Source organism: Protopterus annectens, chromosome 13.part0, assembly GCF_019279795.1.
Source record: "Protopterus annectens isolate FY-2018-M chromosome 13.part0, PAN1.0, whole genome shotgun sequence".
Taxonomy (NCBI): Eukaryota; Metazoa; Chordata; order Ceratodontiformes; family Protopteridae; genus Protopterus; species Protopterus annectens.
The window spans coordinates 258,417,704-258,439,092 of record NC_056747.1 but is presented as its reverse complement, the minus strand read 5'-3'; the positions used below and the strand labels follow the sequence as shown (position 1 = coordinate 258,439,092).

The following is a 21,389-nucleotide window of genomic DNA, read 5'->3' as shown; positions in this document are numbered from 1 at the left end:
AATAAACCGAGAAGGCAAATGCAAGGATATATAAATCCTGTCTGGAAATTGTACCTGTCTTCCTGCCCCTCCAAAAATGGATATTTACCTTCTCTGTACCCCTCTGCTATTAGATTGGGATGAAAGTAAAAGTACAAATGGCCAGAGGCATATATTATAAAGCTGAACGTCTGGGAGAAGGAAACCAAAGCAAATGGATAAAATCCACCCAGAGACAGGGAGTACACTCATATCCCACACAGAGACAGGGAGTAGATTCATACTGTACACAAAGACAGGCAGTACATTCATACTCCACACAACAACAGGGACTACAGTCATACTCCAAACAGAGACAGGAAGTACATTCATATACTCCACAGAGAGACAGGACATACATTCATACTCCACAGAGAGACAGGGAGTACATTCATACTCCACACAGAGACAGGGAGTACATTCATACTCCACAGAGAGACAGGGAGTACATTCATACTCCACACAGATACTCCACATAGAGACAGGGAGTACATTCATACTCCACACAGAGACAGGCAGTACATTCATACTCCACACAGAGACAGGAAGTACATTCATACTCCACACAGAGACAAGAAGTACATTTATACTCCACACAGAGACAGAAAGTACATTTACACTCCACACAGAGATAGGGAGTACATTCATATCCCATGCAGCTAAAAACTCAACCAGAGAACCAAGCACTGTTAGATGGCAACACTACTAGACGTAACACTATGCCAATGATCAATTGCTATCATACACATCCTGCTCAGACCACCACTGATAGGGACTTATTGATTACTATGCTGACATCTGACTTTATTATATAATCTACAGCATTTAGATGTACTGCAACCCCTCTCCCACACACACATTCAGTCATTTTCATTATGGACAATCCCCATACTGATCAGTTACAGCCACTTTATTGAATGTTTAAACCTCAGATAGATGACAATATTAAAAATAGCTACAGTAAGGTATTCCAGCTGGATTCACACAAACGGACTCTACTTCTGTAAAGCCAGAATGATGACTGATTCAGTTGAACAAATGGCAATAGTAACAATCATTTTCATCCATAGACAACCCTTGTAGAATTTATGTTCTCAGCACACTGCTGTCAGAATAATGTGTACAACACAATGCATCTCCCTTACATATATCTCTATCTCTTATTTCAAGAATCAAGGAAAAAGCTAAAAAGAAATGATGGACTAAAATCCGTGACAATTATTGCATTTATATTGTTAGAAACTTACTAGAATAACACACTTTGCTTCAGTATGCTTTTCTGAATGTTATTAAGTCTGAAACTCAAATGTCTGTCATCATCATTAAGTGACTGCAGTCCTCATTGATTAGCCAGTAAAACCACAAACTTCATGAGGAACATACTAAGGTATGATAAAAAATTAGACATTTTGCCAAATCCTTGACTGTTGAGAGCACCACCACACATGCATACACAGATGTTACCATCAATTACAGCAACTTGTAAGACTGAAACTCTTCACTTTGAATCATTTATTCTGATCAAAGAACAAATAAATACATAAATAACTGTCACAAAGGAATTTATTTTTCTGACCTTACTGCTGTGAAATTACTGTATGCAACATACTTCACCCCCTTCTCCCAAATACCTCTTAATATCATAGTTCAAAAATCAAGGAGAACATTAAATAATAACTGAGGACAAAGGACCAAAAATCAGAGACTGATATTTTGTTTTTATACTTAGAAAGGTGTGAGAATAACAGGCTTTGTATTAGCATGCATTTTCTGAAGGCTGTTACATCTGAAACTCAAATGTCTGTAATTATTCAGTGACTGTAAACAATCACTGATTTGCCAGAACATCACACATTTTATAATAAAATATAGATATCTGTAGATAGATAGCTAGATATATTACACACACAGTTTAAGTACTTGCCTTTCTACATGCTGGCACTAGCAGGCAGCATACCTGTGTGATATATATATATATATATATATATATATATATATATATATATATATATATATATATATATATATATATATATATATATATATATATATATATATATTCTCACTTTGGTTCTGCACTTGCATGCACAATAATTCCTTCATTTCAGACTCAGTCTGCCTCAGTCACATGAGGAAGCATGAGCCAATTAGAAATGCTCCTCTCTGCTACTTAATGCAGCCCAATGAGCTGCTTTTTTCTGATGCTTGCCTTCTGCAGAAGGCAAGGCATAGATTGATCCATAAATGTCTGGAAAAGATTAAACAAAGAGATAGGATTTTAGGTGCTCTGGATAACTTAAAAAGCTTATACCTGAGATTTTTCTAATGAGAAACCACTTGGGAGTTTTCAAGCTGGTTTAGGTGTTTGGATGGGTACATACCAAAAGGGCACATTGTATTCCAATATGGGACTGATGAGGGATGATTACAGGGGAATGATGACCTATTTTAACTGGAGGAAATGCCATTATTAATTAGCTGGATGGCAAAAAATACTTGGTGGTCAAAAGCGTAGCTAGCCTTAGGCATAGGCCAACTAGGCAGCTGCCTAGGGCGCCACTCTAGTAGGGGCACTTTTCCAGTACTTATGTGGTGTAGGTAGACCAGGATGGGGGCACCAGGTGGTGTGCTGGGGGTGCCGTGGAGCCCTTTTGCCCAGGGCACCAGTTGACCTAAGGCCGCTCCTGGTCAAAGGATAGTTTGTTAACCATGAAGGTGCTCAGGTCTCTAATGACAATAACTGTTTTAAGCAGGCTGCTATTGTTTCTGTTTTCCAGACTGTACAGAGCTACATTGCTTGGTTTTCAGCTTAACTCTATGATCCTTAGAAAATGAGTTTATCTAAGTTAGGCCCCCTTGAAGAAGTGTCTTCAGGTGAGTTGCTGATGGGCTTCAAGCATGCTGTGACTTGAAACTAGGTCAGCAAGACAGCTTTAATGTCAGATTTGACATTACAGAAGTAGATGCAAAATACTAGTGGTTCCAAAACACAGCCTTGCATATACCACTAGTGACAAATTACCTGGAAGATAGTGTGCTATTAGCTCTTATACAGTGGTGTTTGTCAGTGAGACAGTTGGAAAGCCAATGATTACATAGGAATTTATATGGAGATTGATTAGTTTGTTGATGTCAGAGTGAGACATAGTGTCAAAACTCTTAGTTAAATCAAAGTAAACTATGCGCATAGAGTTACTATCATCTAGTGCTTCTGTGAAACTCTCATTCATCTAGGTTTAACACGCATAATCTATCTTTTACAAGGCCATCTTGATTAGGGTCTAGGGATTGTAGGTTCCCTATGTCCCTATTTATGAGATTCATGATGATGATGTGTACTATCACCTTGCAAATTATGCTAGTATGGCTGATAAATTTATAGTTGCCAGAATCCACAGTAGGGCCTCCCTTGTGTATGGGAACTACAACAGCTGCTCTCCAGGCTTCCAGTAGGTTCAGAACCCTGCCAATGACACCTGCAAATCACAAAACATATCTTAATTAACTAGAGTCCCACTCTGTTAGCCCAAACAGCATCATTCTATGGGACTTTAACTACCCCTCCATAAACTGGTATACCTTCTCCTCTGCAAATAAATATATTCAGTACGTTAATTACTTTGTTACTGCAGACTCCTTTGATCAAACAGTATTCTCCCCCATTATGGACACCAACATTCTTGATCTTGTCCTCACCTACACAGCCCCTGTCTGCTCCTCATCCACTGTCATACACTCAGTGGTCAAATCAGATAACTGTGCTGTTTTAGTCACCATATGGTCTCAGTACAGGTCAGCAACCAACCCAGCCATCAGTAGAGACCTCCAATGCCAATTTCCTATCACTTGATGATTTTTAAATGGTTCAGCTGTCTCCCACCCTTTGATGATCCTATAGGAAATACTACCACATACATAAAATTTATATTTCCATTTCATTTCTTACATACATATTAATGTTTCTATTCCCCATAAAAAAAATGTTAAGGTTAGAAACAAACCGTTCTGGTGGAACTTTTCTATAAGTAAACTTTACAATAAAGAGAAAATTCTCAAAGTCTAAAAGAAGAGAATAAGAACTCAGCATGTTATATCCACCTCTGTGAGGCTTAACAAAGAGCTCAGTAACAGTATCAAATCCTGCATAGCTAACTAAAGGATAACCACAAGACGTTCTTTATTTATGTAAAAATTCAGAAATAATGCCCAGCATTGCACTGAGCTTAAAGTTAATGGCATCACCCACACAAATCCAGAGGATATTGCTAACATACTTACTTATAAATTTAGTTCCAGTTTCTCTCCCTGTCCTCTCCAAACTTCCCAGTACAAAGTATCCAATCTATACATCACCCAAATAATTACCTTTAAGCAGAGCTCTCCAAGACCAAAAACATCAGCTCTATAGGTATAACTTACCTGGGCTGTTTTCCTGTCAGTATGCAACACACTGACATCAAACTTCTTCCTTAAACTATTCATCGACAGCTTCTCTGCTGGATACATACTGGAAGCCTGGAGAATAGCTGTTGTAGTTCCCATACAAAAGGGAGGTCCTGCTGCGGATTCTGGAAATTATAAGCTTATTAGCCATGCTAGCATTATTTACAAGGTGATGGAATGAACCTCATAAACAGGGACATAGGGAACCTACAACCCCTAGATCCTAACCAAGATGGCATTATAAAAGGTAGATTATGTTTGTAAACCTAGATGACTGAGAGTTTCACAGAAGCACTAGATAATAGTAACTCTATGCACACAGTTTACTTTGATTTACCTAAGAGTTTCAGAACCCTGTCAATGACACCTGCAAATCACATACTCACTATTATTGGTGGGCAGGATGTGGTAAGAGGCCTTGTTTACTGCTATGATGTAAAGGAGTTAAGGTCATTGCCCTGGTCAGTTACTCTAGAGATAGTGGTGTTTTTGATAAGGCAGACATGCCACCAGCAGTATTACTGCTATTTGTGCTTGTGGACTTAAATGAATGGTAGGCAGAAAATCTATGTAATGAGGGAGTAGTGCCACTGTTCTGCCAGGTTTCAGTGACAACACAAATATTCACATTTTCCAGTAAGGCTTTGAGAGAGGGCATTTTCTTGCTTGTTTTCCTAGTGTTGAGCGGCTCTACAATGAAATGTTTATATATGCCAAACAACTTGTCTACTTGTGTGGTAAATACTTACTTTATCAATGCAACCTATGCATATTTTACCACTTTGTTTAATAGGTATTGTAAGTAGATACTGTCTCCTACTGTCTTGTTTAAAATTAATTCTACATACTCACTGCCTAGTATTGTTTGTTCATGTCTGTAATAAACTGTTTGCCCCATGAGCCCAGGTTGTAGATGAAAAGGGTGTGCTGACCAGTCCATTTACTGGCTTATCAAAGTTAAATAAATAAATAAATATTATCAGATTTGAATTTGTTGAATACTAGGTTGGTGGTCTGAGTAGACTGACACTGCCTAAAAAAAGGCACTGTGAGGTTAGAGAAAGTCAGAGCCAGTACACAAATTCCCAAATGAGATGGAGGAAAGCCATCGCTGATGAAACACCCAGGTCTGTCTTTCACTGGGACTCCCTTACAATAACTTTAGTAAATTAGTCATAAAAGTCAATCATCTTTTGTTTACATTATGGCATCATTGTTGGTGATGGCAGGATATTGTTCAAAACTAATATCTTCTGAGACTTAGAGACATACTCGGAGAGCTCAGTCATGTCCCTCTTCATATAGTCTAAGGTGATGTGTCTTAAGTCATTCATACACAGAAAGGCAATGACTATGCTATATTCATACTTGGAGTGAAGGAACTTTAGTGCCTTAGAGATATGGTGGATTCTAACACCTGAAGGTTAGTTGATTTTTGCTCAGTCTTGTCAGTGCTGCATCAGTGGTCTCACTTTCTAATTTACAGGATCAGAAAATATCTACACTTTGGTAGGTGTGCTGTGATGTATGCACATGACCTCTATTTACTTTCTTAATAGATCCTCGCCTCCCTCCCTTCAACCACTACTTAGTCACTAGGTATGTGATAAAATATTCCCAGCCATTTCCACAACATGTTCTGAAATAATTCAGTTTACCTTTTTTTTGGACAAATATATTGCTGTGCATCCGGAAAACATAAATCAGTTAAGAACGTCTATAGAGCAAGACCCAATCTTAAGAATTGTTAAGCATTCCCACTTAACTTGTTAAGGTCGGGTCTCACACTAGGCTGTCAACAGTGGAAGAATGAAAGATTTGTTTTTTCTGCTGTCTGTGCTGTTAAGGCGTACCTGACTTTCTGTAACATAAAATAGTGTATTACACCATCTTTTTGACAGCACTATCTAAGTGCTTTATGGTTTTGAAAGCCAGCAAAACACTGAGCAATTTTTTATTCCAGTAACTAGTACACATAAAGCTCCATGCATACCAAAGAATTATGATCCGTTCTCTGATCATAACCCTGTATTATGTGTTCTTGACATGGATGTCAAGATTCTCCTCTCAAGCTTTGCTCTCGATGGGAATTTCTTGGCATCTATGTCTCAAACGCATAATAAGCAGGTTATGATAGGTGACCCACTCATAATCCTCTATATTATTCTTTAAACTCCAACTCCCCACAGTAATCTAAGAAAAGATAATATAAACTAATTTCCAGCTTTGAGAGTAGTATAAACTCTCCATTAATGGACACAAAAAAAGCAAACAAAATTCTTTACCCTCTGTGCCATATTTCTTTAATCTGGTCGTATCTTGAAATCATCATAACATTTTCTTCTCTCAGTTGTATAACTGTTTCGCAAAGTGTACTTCTTTGGCACTCTCACAGTGAAAGACATACCTACCATTTATGAATTATTTCCCCCTCATAACAAATAACTACAATCTCTTCTTTTCTTTTCCTTTCTGTTGTTGAGTCTGGTTTTACAAAAGTGTTCATATGGGTTTATTGTGCGAACAATAAGCTGTCGGCACGTATGCTGCCAAAAATCAGATTGTTGTTTGCACAGTGTCAAGTGTATGGGGCAATCGAACACACTTTTGCAAATGCAGTAGTGCATTCGCATATGTGTGTTTGACAAACTGTATGGAGAGCACGGTACAGTGGGGAGTGGAAATTCATCCATAACCCCACTGCAGTGCGATCTCAGAGTTGGAATATATTATTAGCAGGGGGTGCAGGTGGGCTTGCCCCCATGCAAAAATATGATATGTCATATAGGAGTTTGATTTATATCAGCTCCTATATGGATATCACGTGATGTTTTCGGTGACAATGTCGACTCAAATGTGTCGATCATTTGGGTCAACATTGTGTAGGAGTGGAGAGTCCAGTTTCTGTGTTTATTTTCGCTATTGCGAATGGCAAATGTTTTGCCGTTCACAGTAATGATAGTAAACCGTTCATATGCTTATAATTTCATAACATTTGTCACCATTCCTTCCACATACTATATCACCTGCATAAAAAGTCCCCTTTAACTAATATGTCAGCATATTGTAATCATTATAATATGCATTTTACACAGTTTCCTCAGTATCAAAATCCAGTACCACTGGAAATAATATTCAGAGTGCAACCCTGTCTCAGTACTTTGCCTACGTTATATTTTTCTTCTGTGCAGCCATTAACCATCCCACCAGAATTAATGAGATTTTCAATACTCTCCTTAGCCATAAGCTTACTACGAACCTATGAATCTATAATTTGTATAAATCCATAAACTATTTGCCATAAAATCTGATAAAACCCTTGGCGTCCTATAATCCTGCAATGCACATTCAAATCAAATCCAAGTTTACTTTTCGATATGCCATCTATGACTCCCCTGTTTAACTCATCTACTTAAGATCCTATCACAAGCCTTTTTTATCATTTCAGTTTCCTTGATTCTTTTCTACAGTTTCTAACTCAAAATGTTGCAATATGAAATCAGAAGCAGAATCAGTCTTCAGTCTTCTAATAACGCTCTTTCTTCTGTATCCAAATAATACATTATTACACAGCTATCTACTCAGAATTGTTATTCAATGCATTCATTTCATTAAACACCAAATGTAATTCAGCCTCACAACACTTTTTTACATTTAGTCTAAAAATTCATTAGAAGTTGTATATTTTTCCAGTTAATTTTTGAATAAAGCTCATAATTTGCAAGCAGACTAATTGTACTACTTACTGGTCTAGTCACAGAACTTTCTTTTTCCTTAGTGTAATCAGGTTACCATACCCCTTAACCAACTGTCCGTATTCTTCACACAAAAGTGTTAGCATATATCTTGACTGGAATAAAAAAATGCTCAATGTTTTGCTGGTTTTCATCTGTCCAATTGCATTGTATTATTTACCCTTCCATTTCAAACAATTAACACAATAGTTTACTTTCTGCTTTTTCAAAACTTTTAAGAGACCATCTCAAAACTCAGCCCTAACCTCACCTCATAATTCCTGACAGACATTGCACACTAATTTATACCATCACCGTATTACCAATGTCTTCTCTCCCATTCATAATTTATCTCCATTTAATATAAACCAAATATTACTATTTATAAAAACATTTAAAACTAAGGTTTTTTTCTACTTCACTCTTTCTTCGTTTATTTCCATCATTGTATTTTTGCATCTTAACATTCACTTTTCTCTATCACAACTGTCTGACCCTCTGTTATTCATTTTACCTAACTTCTATGGTTTCCTTGGCATTGTTTTCCACCTGTATGTAGCATTCTTAAGAAGTTAATAACATATCACAATGTCTCCCCTAAACTAGTGGCCAGAAACATACACTGTTGGTATCTCTGATTGCTGCAGGATAACTAATTGCCAGTAGGTAGGTTGAGGTGGAGTGCTGCATTTATAGTCCACAGCCTTTTTGTATTTGACACTTTAGGAATCAATACTTTCCAAGGTTCGGAAAGTACATTTTGTAGGATTCATTTTGTCACTTTTCAATTTCTCTTCCTCCAACTAAGCCATCTTATTCACCTTCCTTAAGAAGTCCATACAGGCTCAACTCTCTTCTCAGTGATAAATCTTTTTTGGACATGTGAAAATATAGATTTATTACTCTTACTGCCCTATTATTAAACATCAGATCAGTAATCAATATCTATCTCTGTCCATGTTCTTACACCATTAGTACTATTCTTGAGACTTTTAAACAGTTAAATTAAACTATTCCAGCTCCTTTAAAGTTCAAGTAAAAGTTCCCACAAAACTTGTTTTGACATTCCTATAAAATTCATCATACCTGTTTATTATCACACCTTGCAGTAACTGTATTACTTGGGTCCATTCGTCATAAATCTTAATTTTTGAGCTGTTCTCTTTAAGTCATCTCTTCTCTGTTGTCCATCTTGCATGCACTAGTACCTTTGCAAACTCCAAAAGAGGCAGGGAGTTTCCCTAATGTCCTGAGCAGATTTCCTCTTTAAGTGTATTTATCATTATTTGCAGCTTCTCTAAGAAAAAGCCACTGGTCCACTGAGTTCTACTTGGTCAACAAAATGAAATAAACAAATATGTCTATACAAGCCCAAGTGGAAAAACGGTTCTTTGGAAATGATTCTGAAGTCATTAGGTAACACTTATTTTATGTGCCACCATGCAGCCACTAAGATGACCTTCTCGTGCTAGAATGCTATCATTTTTAAATGTAGTCTTTCTTTACTGTAATCCCCTCCTGATGCAGTAGTTTACAGGAGAAGTGGAAGGCTGGTTAAGTAAGGTTTTAAGAACCAGACAACATATAGCATCACTGCCATGTCTTTTCCTAGCATTCCTGTAACTCCTATACCAGCATCACTGAGAACATACATTTCACTGTTGTTGCATTTACATCTGCTGTCTGCTAACAGAATGAACCCTTTCCATCAGTCTAGGCACATTATATACTATGTAATTTGTACATTAAATTTCTGCCTTTGACTTCACTTGCAAGTCTCTTTGCCTTATTTACTTCCTTCATTATTTTTTCTTTACTCCTAGCCTTTTTGGTTCACTACTTTGTGATTCCTAACCCTCTGCTCTTTCTACCTGTAAACATTCTTTGTCAGTTCTTAAATTACTATCCCCACCTTCTGTTTTCCTGTTTATTCCCACCTTTCTCTTCCATCTGACCACTCCTATTAACATTTCACTATACCTGCAGGTGGTCATGTTCCCTGACCTTCACCTCAGCCATTCTTAGCATTTCTTTCGCCTTAGCACCTAGCCCATAGGCAAAACTGACTGCATTGATCACACAATTTCCAAAACAGCGCTGTGCTTTGAGGCCAGCATATAGGTTCATAGGTAAGTACTAGGCTAGCTGCCCTTGCGGGCCATTTTAAGCCTGGCCAATTTCCCTTTTTGTGCTCAAAATAAACTATCACAGCTGGTTATAAATTGGCCTTACCCAGCCCATGGTCAATAATTACATAATATCCCTAAAGTGAATAACTGGGATCATTCACAGATAATTTGAAGTGACCCATGCATGGAATAAAGTATTTAAGAGTGGAGCTGCCTCTGTCCATTAGTAGTAGAGGGTGCAGTCCTGGTGCAAATTTTTTGCTTCCTATCTATACATCTACATTGCACTTGAAAATGGACAGGATGACCTTTCTTTTATATGGATGGGGTGTTTGCAGCTCTATCCTCTGCAAAACATAACTGTCCCTCTAAACCGTTCAGCTGATGTTGCAGAAAAGGTTTAGATCCTTAGGCCAAATATTTCTGATACCATTTGACTTGCTGATGAGCAGTAAATCTATCAGTAATGTGTCAGTGGATGCCATGTATGCCAAACAGAGGTCACCTCTTAGCAATCTGTAGGATACTGAGTATAGTGACAGGACTCTGAGCCGGTCCATGTAGGACATATTGTTTAGGCCTTGAATCCTTTTAGTAAGGTAACTTTGTAGGCGTTTCAGTTGTTGCATGTGTCTAGACAGATATATGATAAAGTGGGTGTTATATTCAACGACTGGCCTAAGGAGGGCTGAGTAAAGGGGGGCAATGACATCCCTAGATATAGACACAATCCCTTTGTTTATAAGATGTGCAATATAGAAGGACTTTCTTACAACAATAGACACTTGTTGGTCAAAAGTTAGGTCACTGTCCACATAAGTTCATAAATCCCGAATAACTAAGTAATTTCTTAGGGGTGTATTGTCAATGGGGTAGTTTCCCGGGGATACAGGACTTCCCAAAAGATACAATAATGCATTTTTTGGCATTTAGTTTCAGACCATGATTTTGACACCAGTTATTCTGTTAGCTTATCAATGTGCACATCAGCAGTTTGGGATGGCACCAGTCTCAATACCAACTGCTATAATACCTTTTGCCATTCAACTGCATTAAGAGTGACTTAATATCCCAGCTTTATTTCCAAAGCCAAGAGATTCAGCATGCAAATTGTGGGCAGTTGTGTGTTAACTCTCATGTACTGCTGACTATTTTCTGTCCTTATTAATTACTGCTACTGCACTAGCTTACCTTATGCAGTCTCACCTGCATACTGGGTGACACAGTCAGCGTTATTTCAGTTCTTGGGGTTGTATCTGTAAAGACAAAATGCTTTTATAGCTTTGTAATACTTGTAAATTAATAAGTAAAGAAATACACAAATAAATAACCTTCATTACTCACTACCTTTCCTTTTGTGAACCTGTTCTATCCTGTGCACACCTAAGATCTGATAACATCCTCAGTGCATATTTAATGTCGCATGCATGCTGAACATCTGATAACACCGTTATTATCTACCTTCTGGTATCTAGTTCCTCCAATTGTCACTCATAACTGTAACCCACATTGTCTTAACCTCCTAGAGTTCCTGTTCATCATGCAACACTTTAACAAATAAAGTCTAGTTACACTACCAAAATTACATGTAAAATATTTATTAATGAAAAAAGTTACAGCTAGACATATGAAAAATAATTATGTAGCAAGACATTATAGATTAATTACAGCAATATTTAGCTAGTGCTCATATCATGGTAACAGTCAAAGCTTAGACTTGAAATTAAACAACAGAAATGTCTACAAATTAACAGTTTTCATATGTAGTCAGAAGTACATGCAAGTGAATACATTTCTGAAAGATAGTTCATTTCAAGCTTTTGGGCACCAGAAAAAAAGCCTTTGTAAAACAGTGTGTTGAGTAAGATGGAGGAAACAGGCTAATGTGACTGGATGAAGAGGTGCACAAGTTGTAGATAAATGGTTTAAAACTAAACAGAAACAGATTGATTAGCAGCACAAGTGTTGTGTGAATCCAGAAAGGTAGAGTGACAGTAAATATCTGACATTTTCCCACACTTCTTGGGAGAAAGTAATAGTCCTGCCTGCTGCAGGCCAACATCTACCAGAGAAAGAGGTGTGTGGCATGCAGCACTATGTGCTGGGTATGTGTGCTTCCCTCTGCCAAGCTGCATTCGAGTGGAAGCTTTCATGGGTGTGGTTGGGAACACACACGCACGCGCGCACATGCACACACACATGCACACACACACACGCACACACACGCACACACACACACACACACACACACACACACACACACACACACACACACACACACACACACACACACACACACATGCACACACACACACGCACACACACGCACACACACACCATAAACCAAAAAATGTAAAATGTCCCTTGTGACTGCCCAGATGAAGGACATGTCATGAATGGCTCTCATCTCTGGTATGGGGAAGAAATGAGAAGTACTAGCGGAGGCTAGATGGTCAGCTGGCAGGAGAGAAGGGAAAAGGAACATTTAAAATACTAAATAGACAGAGGTTAAGGCATGGTTTAAAGGGGAACGTTTTCATGATCAGGGAGCACGTTTGCTCTCTTGGTGGGCATGCAAGAGCTTCTTTTTACTGAGAGTAATATAGTGGTAATCTAGTTTTGTGGTGTAAACTATAAATCAGTTAGTTGTATTACTGCAAGTCAAATCGATGAGCAGTAGTGAATAACTTTTCAATAAGTAACTGTATTTGGTTGCTTGGCATTGAGGAATATGGCAGAATAGCACCAGGTACACCTCTGGTGTCCCAGATCACAAAATCTGGTTTCTGGCAACAAAAATAAAGATAACAAACACTTTTAACACTATGTTTAGTTTTACTTCCTGCCTTCCACTACCATCTTGAATCCAGGAGGTTTGCTTTACTCACACATGGAAACACTTTAGAGTCGATACACTTTGGCACATAACATATGTTTACAAACATGACAATCAGGCACTCAGCCCAAGTCCTTTACATAATGTGTATCATTCTGCTCAAATCAGAGCTTACCAATATAACCATTTCTCTGTCTCTCTCTATTAACTGCAGCATCTTTCATTCCATAGTACACATTCTCTCACACACACATACACAGTAGCCTTTGTGTGACATTACCCTACTATTCAGATCTCATAATCCTGCTCCACAGCTTTTTTGTTATGCTATACGTTCTACATAGCTGCACAAGGCTCAGTGACATCAAGTATCATAACTTGCAGAAGCTTACTTCAACCACTTTGAATAGAAACTCTAAAAGCACAATACATCCAGAGTGTCTTCAATGGTTGCATCATTCATGCTTTTGTTTCTGATTTTCTCTTTTTCAGACAAGCAGGATACCCGGAGGCCAATGGCCCATGAATGTCTTGGTGAAGTTCTCCGAATATTGCGGCAGGTTATAAATAAATATCCAATCTTAAACTCTGTAGAAACTCTCACAGCAGCTGGAACTCTGATTTCTAAAGTGAAAGGTAAGAAAACTTTTGGTATTGGTTATTTTGTGTAATAGCACTTGAGGGACTGACAACATTTAACAAAATGTCTTTAAATGTAATACTTTAACCACCAAGGATAGGAAGGCTGTGGAATAACAACATTCAGAATGTAGGAAATGTGGGATGTTGGCTCCTAACATTTGGGCACTGTTAAAGATATTGATGGTATCAACATTAAAATATCTTTTACAGGTAATGAGCATATTGCTGAATGCTCACTGTCAGTATCCACAAGCTTCTAAGAACAGTCTCTGAAAAGTTCCAGAGAAGGCCAGTGCTGAACTCTCATTAAGTTTAGAGGTAGATGGCTCCAACACAGTGTAGCTCCCACAAGCCTGTGAGCTTCCTGGGTAATCCTAACATGTTAATGGCCTGTCTTGAGTAATCTTCCAGCCATGTGTTCTAATGTATTAATGGCCTGAACATTGAAAAAGGGCGAAACTAATACTGCACAAATTGAAAGTAACTTGTTCTGAGAACAGAACTGCCCAATGGTAAAAGCATTAATTTTTTGAGCTATGAGAGAAGCACACAGTAATAGGTGTTCTGGAAAGGCATGTAACATTAAGTCCATGCCCATACACTGCGGCAATGAAAAAGAGAGAAAAAAACAAATTAGGAAATAGCACCTCTGTCATGTTTTTCTTCACCATGAAATCTCTTGCTTAAACCTATATCCATTTCTGTGATAGCTCTTTACCGATTTACACAATGATGCATAGAGGTGGTGTACCCAAGCCCTGGGGATCTAACTATGTGAAAACATGGTACATAGTACAGCAGCTGTAGTGCTGGATCATAATCATCTTGTGCCTGGAACTGTAAAATGACAAGAGGCTTGTTTATTTATTGGGACAATAGCACAGCATTTCATTCAAAGCCGGGAGCAGAAGCAGCACAGCAGCTCCGTCATACCCCTCGTTAATCTAGCAGTGACCACTAAGGTCACCGGCAAGCCACAAAGGAACTCTAGTGCCAAAAATTGTATAATAGTAGCAAGGACTAAGGTTGCTGGCAAGCCACAAAGGAACTCTAGTGCCAGAAATTGTATAGTACTAGTGAGCACTAAGGTCATTGGCTAGCTACAAAGGATCTCTAGTACCAGAAATTGTATAATAGTAGTGAGCACTAAGGTCATTGGTCCAGCTACAAAGGATCTCTTGTGTTAGAAATTGTATAATAGTAGTGAGCACTAAGGTCACTGGCAAGGCACAAAGGAACTCTAGTGCCAGAAATTGTATAATAGTAGTGAGCACTAAGGTCACTGGCAAGGCACAAAGGAACTCTAGTGCCAGAAATTGTATAATAGTAGTGAGCACTAAGGCCATTGGCAAGACACAAAGGATCTCTAGTGCCAGAAATTGTATAAATAAATAACTTAATGTATTATTATAAGACAACAAACTGACAGTCGGACAAAACTGTTTTCAGGTGCATCTGAGTGTACTGATCACTAAAGGTCATCAAGGTTGGCCAATTTCTATTGTAACTGTCTCATTGCTGTTTCTTTACAAGACTTTCAAATCTTTCATATCTGTGACTACATAATTCTACTTTCTAACTACTTTCTGGATGGAAAATTATCACTTTAAAGTGCTGTGGGAAAAATTGTTTCAGCAAATAGTAACAATAATTGCTACAAGTGGTACCCAATATGTTCATGAATTGCAGGAAAAAGATGAATAATATACACTGGAGATCCTCCCTGAGAAAACTGTTGTACATACATCTCCTTCTTTCTTTGTCTTTGTAAGAACGTGAAATTCTTATTAGAATACTGTAAATACATACTGAACTTCAGGATGACAGGTTCTCACATACGTTCACAGGGACAAAAACTATCACTAAGTTACTGATTTAAATATTTCACTTCCATGCAGATGTAAAGAAATATAATAACAGTTTTCTTTTTATTTATATTACAGCAAAATAAATCAGTTCCCCATAAATTCCTGTTACATTCTTCTCTGGAAAAATGTACCCTCATACAATAATATTTTCTTTGTTCTTTTTAGCACCTACCTTTTCCTTATACAAATGCAGTTCACAGTGATATCTCTTAATAGTAAAAGCCAAGTCTCTTTGGAAATGACTAACATTCCACTTGCTTCTATATGATGGCAAAGAAGGTGTCTGTAAATACTGTTGCTCTGTCTTGTTTGAAATCCTTCTGACTCTCTTATTCTATGAACTGTTTCTATTGCTGTTGTTCTGTTTTCATTTAAAGTAATGCCTAGGGCTGCCCATCTTTTCTGCATGTACATTCACACCACTCATATCATATAGACTCCCATCATTTTTCTGTTTTGTGACTTAAGCCAATTCTCGATCATTTCATGGAGGTGAAACATATGAACAGGCCATTTTATTGTCTGTCAAACAGTTGCTGCCCCTGTTCTGGTTCCTCCTGCCCCTGACTGGGTTCCTATCAGATGACCGAAGATGCATTTTGTCGAATGCGTCTTGGTCAAACTTGAAATGTTGAAAAGGCAGAATGATGAAGCGGCATATAAGCAAATTCTTTCCCGGGAAAAGAATTTTCTTGGCCGCTTCCATCACTTTGCCATTTTCGGCACTGTAGTGCGATCTCGAAGTTGGTATATTTAAGTAGAGGGTGTAGGGGGCACAGCCCCCCACGTCGGGAGTGTGGGGGGTGAAGCCCCCCACTTTATGCAATGTTTTAATGTCTTTTTTTTGGGTGGGGCAGCGATTTTTTTCCCTGGGAAAAAATCGCTGTTCTGGTTGTTCGATGTCTTGTGAATTCGAACTTTAAAGTTCGATATAACAACGTTCGATCATTTGATCATTCGTTGTTATAATATAGACCCCCCCGACCACTTCCTCCACCTACATTCAGCCAACTCTCTATGTTAACATACATCATTCACATACCTTCATATCTTGTCAGCTCAGTGAATTTTGATGACCACATTTTTGTAGTTGGCTTTTAATGTTTTTTTTTTCCAGAACTGCTTTCATAGGTATATATTACTTCTTAATGTAAAACTATGTTTACCACAATTACAGAAAGTAAACTACATCTGATGGAAGTGTAAATACCACAGAACTACAAAACAATGCAATACTTAGAAGGAATACAGAAGCCAGTAAACAAAATTCTAAAAACTTTCTCAGGATGTTTCCAGATAGTGCAGACATAAAAAGTAAGCTGTGTAAAATCTTACCATTACGGTAGGATGTCCTTCTCTTCACTGTTGCAGTATTCCTTACAATACGGATCACCTGCCTATGGCAGCTCAATGTCCAGTCAGGATACCAAAGCCTTAGTTTGTAATAGGGAAGTTGTATGTCACACACATGCTCCCCATGCACAGCATAGGACATAAAGGTGATGTACAGACATACCATCCTCAGAACTGAAAAGCCCCAGGAGGAACAACAGTCCAAGGAAAAAAGAGGAACATGTGCAGCTAGAAGGAGAAAAGAAACAGGGGGAGGAGGGAGGAAGCAAACACTGCAGTGGTGAAAAGGACATCTACCGTTATGGTAAGATTTTACACAACTGTACTCTGTCCTTCTATACCACTGTTTCAGTATTCCTTACAATACAGAGAGTACAAAACTCAGGAGGAAAGGTGGAAGGGGGGAAGGTCCATCAGAGCCTTCACAAAAACCATGCAGCATAGCCCTGACAAATCCAGCTTTAGCCATGGAAACCACATCCAACTCATACTGCTTGGTAAAAATATGCACAGAAGTCCAAGTAGCTGCCTCAAGGATGGAATTGGTATCCAATCCTTTGAAAAAAGCATCAGAAGAAGCAACATCCCTGATAGAATGATCCTTAAGAGAAGAATAAAGGATTTTCCCAAGAAAAGAGTAACAAAAGAAAATGGCCTTAGATATCCATGAAGAAACAGTTTGCTCAGAAACAGCCAAACACAAAGACCTAAGATGAAAGGAAACAAAACCATACTCAAATTTATGGATGGCTTTAGTTTTATCGAAATAATATCTGAGTTGTCTGTGCTAATTCAAGGTGTGAAGGGCCTTCTCACTAGCAGACTGCAGAGAAGGGCAAATCAATAGAATGAGACAACTCATTAACCACCTTGGACATAAAAGAAGGATTAGTATGAAAAGAACCCCTGTCCTTATGAAAAACTAAAAAAGGGGGACAGCCATAAGGGCCTGCAGCTCAGACACCTGTCTGACTGAAATAAGAGCCAAAAGAAGAGTTTTCAAAGAACAATGCTGTAAGGAAGTTGATGCTACAGGTTCAAAGGATCCTGAGTCAGTTTTTCCAAAATAAAATTAAGGTCCTGGAAGGAGGAATAGGCTTCCTGGGGGCCTAATATGAAGGATGTCTTTGAAAAATAGTTTGACTTCAAGTCTAGAAGCCAAAGGATGAGTCAAAAGCAGACAAGCAGAAATGGCTGATGGGTGGGCTTTACCAGAAGAGTATGCCAACCCAGCAATGAGCAACTCACAGAAATAAGAGAGAACCAAAGGAACTTCCACAAAAAAAATGGATCCAGGTTACCAGCAAGGTGCCAAACAGAAAATCTATCCCATTTGGATAAATAAGATTTCCTGGTAGTGGGTTTCTTGGCCTCCTTCAGAACCTGAAGTACATCTTCAGAAAAAAAGGTGTCTAAAAGGCATAAAAACCCTATCACCCACAGTGTCCATTGAAGAGTAGACAATTGGGGATGAATGAGGGACTCCTAGTCCTGTGTGAGTAGGTCCACCCTTTGAGGCAACTTGTGATGATTGCCCTTGGCTAAATGCAGAAGAAGAGTGAACCAATGCTGTCTAGGCCAAAAGGAAGTCATGAACAAGATTTTAGGAGGATCTCATTCTATCTTGAATAAAACGCTTGGTATGAGAGGAAGGGGAGGGAAGACATAAAGAAACATCCCCTTCCAGGAAAAAGATAGGGCATTTACCTTCCAAGCCAGAGGACATGGAACTGGTGCAAAAGAGAGTAAGTAGTTAGTTCAGAGGGGAGGCAAAAAGATCTCCCTGAGGATTACCCTACTAGTGGACAATGTCCTGAAACACATCTCTGCAAAGCATCCGCTCGTGACTCTGTGTTATGGACCTGCTCAGAGAGTCTGCCACAAAGTTTTGATGTGAAGGAATATAAACAGCCTGAAGGGTCACCTGATACTGAACAGCTAGATCTCAAAGCTGAAGAGCTAGTCTGCACAAGAGGTAAGACCGTGTGTCCCCCCCGCCCGCTTGTTGATGTACCACATCACTGCGGTATTGTCTGTGAAGATTTTGAGGGGCCCTGGAAGTAAAAGACAATGTAAGGTCTGAAGAGCCGGAAGAAGACCTCTAATCTCTTTGATATACAGATTTGATCCTTCCTTTGACAAAGAGACCAAAGACCCTGAACATTCATAGGGCCAAAGGAAGTTCCCTACCCCGCATCTGAAGCATCAGAGTCAAAGCCTTGGGAGGAGGCAGGGATGGCAGCATTGGAATGGTCTGGAGACTGCACCCAAGAAAGAGTCAAGAAGGATTTCTGAAAGTACACAGTAAACCTTAGGCTTTCAGAAGACAAATAGTATAGTGAAGTTGGTGAAACAAAATCTCTGGAGAGGAAGCCTGAATGAGCAAGTCATCCAGATAAGGAAAGATCTGTATTCCCCTCATCCTGCAGAAAGTAATCATAGAAGCAAGGTATTAGGTACTTTTGGGACAGTAGAGAGGCCAAAGGGCAAAGCAGAAAACTGAAAATACAAGGAAGCAACAGAGAAACATAAAACTTCCTGAAAAGGGGATGAATATGAATATGGAAATAGATGTCCTTGAGATCCAGACAGACTAGGAAAACCTGAAGAAGAAGAAGAAACAAGGTTTTAAGGGATAGTAATTGAAAGGAAGGAACCTTCAGAAAGGTGTTGAGCTGGGACAGATCCAGACTGAGTCTCAAGCACCTTCTTTCCTGGGAACCAGAAACATTCTGGAATAAAATCCCTTCCCTTTTTGAGAAGATGAGACTGCCTGAATGGTCCCTTGAGACAAAAGGCTGTGAAGAACATCCGGAAAAAAGGGTAGCTGTTCCTGAAGAGGTTGAGGAATGCCCAAAAAAGGGAAATGGGATTTCCAAACCATGTAATACTCATGACGAATGATGGAAAGAACCCCAGAGTCCTGACTGATCTGTAACCAATTTGAAAGGGACAGGAAAAGATGAAGAGATAGAGGAACTAGGCTGGGGAAGGAGGGAAAAAGCCAGAAAGAACCTGGCTTGTCCGGAAAAAGAGGCTTCTGAGCTGTAGGAGTCTGAGTAGATTTAGCAGGTGTAGCCTGTCTAGCACCCGTTTTACCCTTAGGAAGAGGAGGGCGACACTGTCTATGGACAAAGATAGACTTGGTAGAGTAATTTCTCTGAAATTTGGGAGCTGAAGAAACAAAAATATATTTAAATTCCTGAGTAGCCTTACCTTTTTCCAAAGAGATTTTTATTGACAAGAGATGCATCCATCAGCTTGGCCTAGATATCATCAGACAGAGACTGAAGGTGAAGCCAGGAGTACTTTCTCAACACAGAAACAAAAGAAGAAGCACTAGATGAGGCATCAGCCTCATCATAACTACATTTAATGGAATGGCAAGCCACTTGAGAAGAGGACCCTAACAAAGAGAGGGTGAAGCCTTCCCCTCAGATTCAAGAAGATCTGAAATAACCTGAAAAGCCAGAACATACCTGCATAGAGGTCTGATAACTGACAGCCCTGAAGGCCAGAGTAGCAGCAGTATATGTATACCTAACCTCTCCAATAGTCCTGCTGTCAGTGTCAGAGGGGATCAGCTTAGTAGAAGGCAAAAGCTTAGAGGGTTTATCAGAAGAGACAGAAATAACAGAAGGATCAGCTGATGGACATTTGTAAAGAAATTTGCAATCATCAGGAACCTTATAAAACCTATCAGTGTTTTTAGGAGCAGAAGGCTGGGAATCGGGATACTGAGAAGATGCAGAAAAAGTATCCAAAAAGGCAGCAAGAACAGGAGGAACAGCAGAAGGCTTGGGAGATTCCATATGAAGGAGGTCATAATACCTACTTTGAACATCAAAAACATGGGAACAATCCCACATAAAAAAACTCCATCATACGGGAAACAGTATCCCTAAAGAAATCTCCTCAAACGGAGAATCAGGACTAATACAATCCTCTTCTTCTGAACCATAATCTAAGGGAGAGAGAATCTGAGAGGAATAGACCAAAGATTCCTCATCAGAATCTGCTTCCTCATCAGATGAAACCTGCTGCCCAGGCCTCTTAGGAGTAGAAGACCAAGGAGGAGCAGTCACAGAGACCCCTTGAGAAGGCCTCAAAGCCATAAGGGCATTGAACAAACCCTGTGTAAAATCCTGCATTCAAACTGAGGATCCTTAGGAGCTGGAGAAATATGCTTAGTCTTTTGCTTCTTTTTTAAAGGAATGTCAGTCCTAACTATTTTAGGCGGCTCAAACCCCTGCCTACACTCAATAAGTGTAGTGGGAATCTCCCCCCTAACAAGGATTTGCACAACACCCCTAAACCCTTTGATAATAATCATCCGCAGGTCCCTCTGAACATCTGAAACAGATGT

General features: G+C 39.0%; 1 protein-coding gene across 3 annotated transcripts in view; it reads left to right on the top strand.

The window, feature by feature from the left end:
- The window catches only part of ARHGAP45 (Rho GTPase activating protein 45), a 786,168-nt gene that overhangs the window by 369,826 nt on the left and 394,953 nt on the right, over positions 1-21,389 (top strand). For all 3 annotated transcript variants that reach the window (XM_044053816.1, XM_044053817.1, XM_044053815.1), the window contains exon 3: positions 13,653-13,796. In XM_044053816.1, the coding sequence (XP_043909751.1) occupies positions 13,653-13,796 (144 nt within the window). The remainder of the gene's footprint in view (positions 1-13,652; positions 13,797-21,389) is intronic.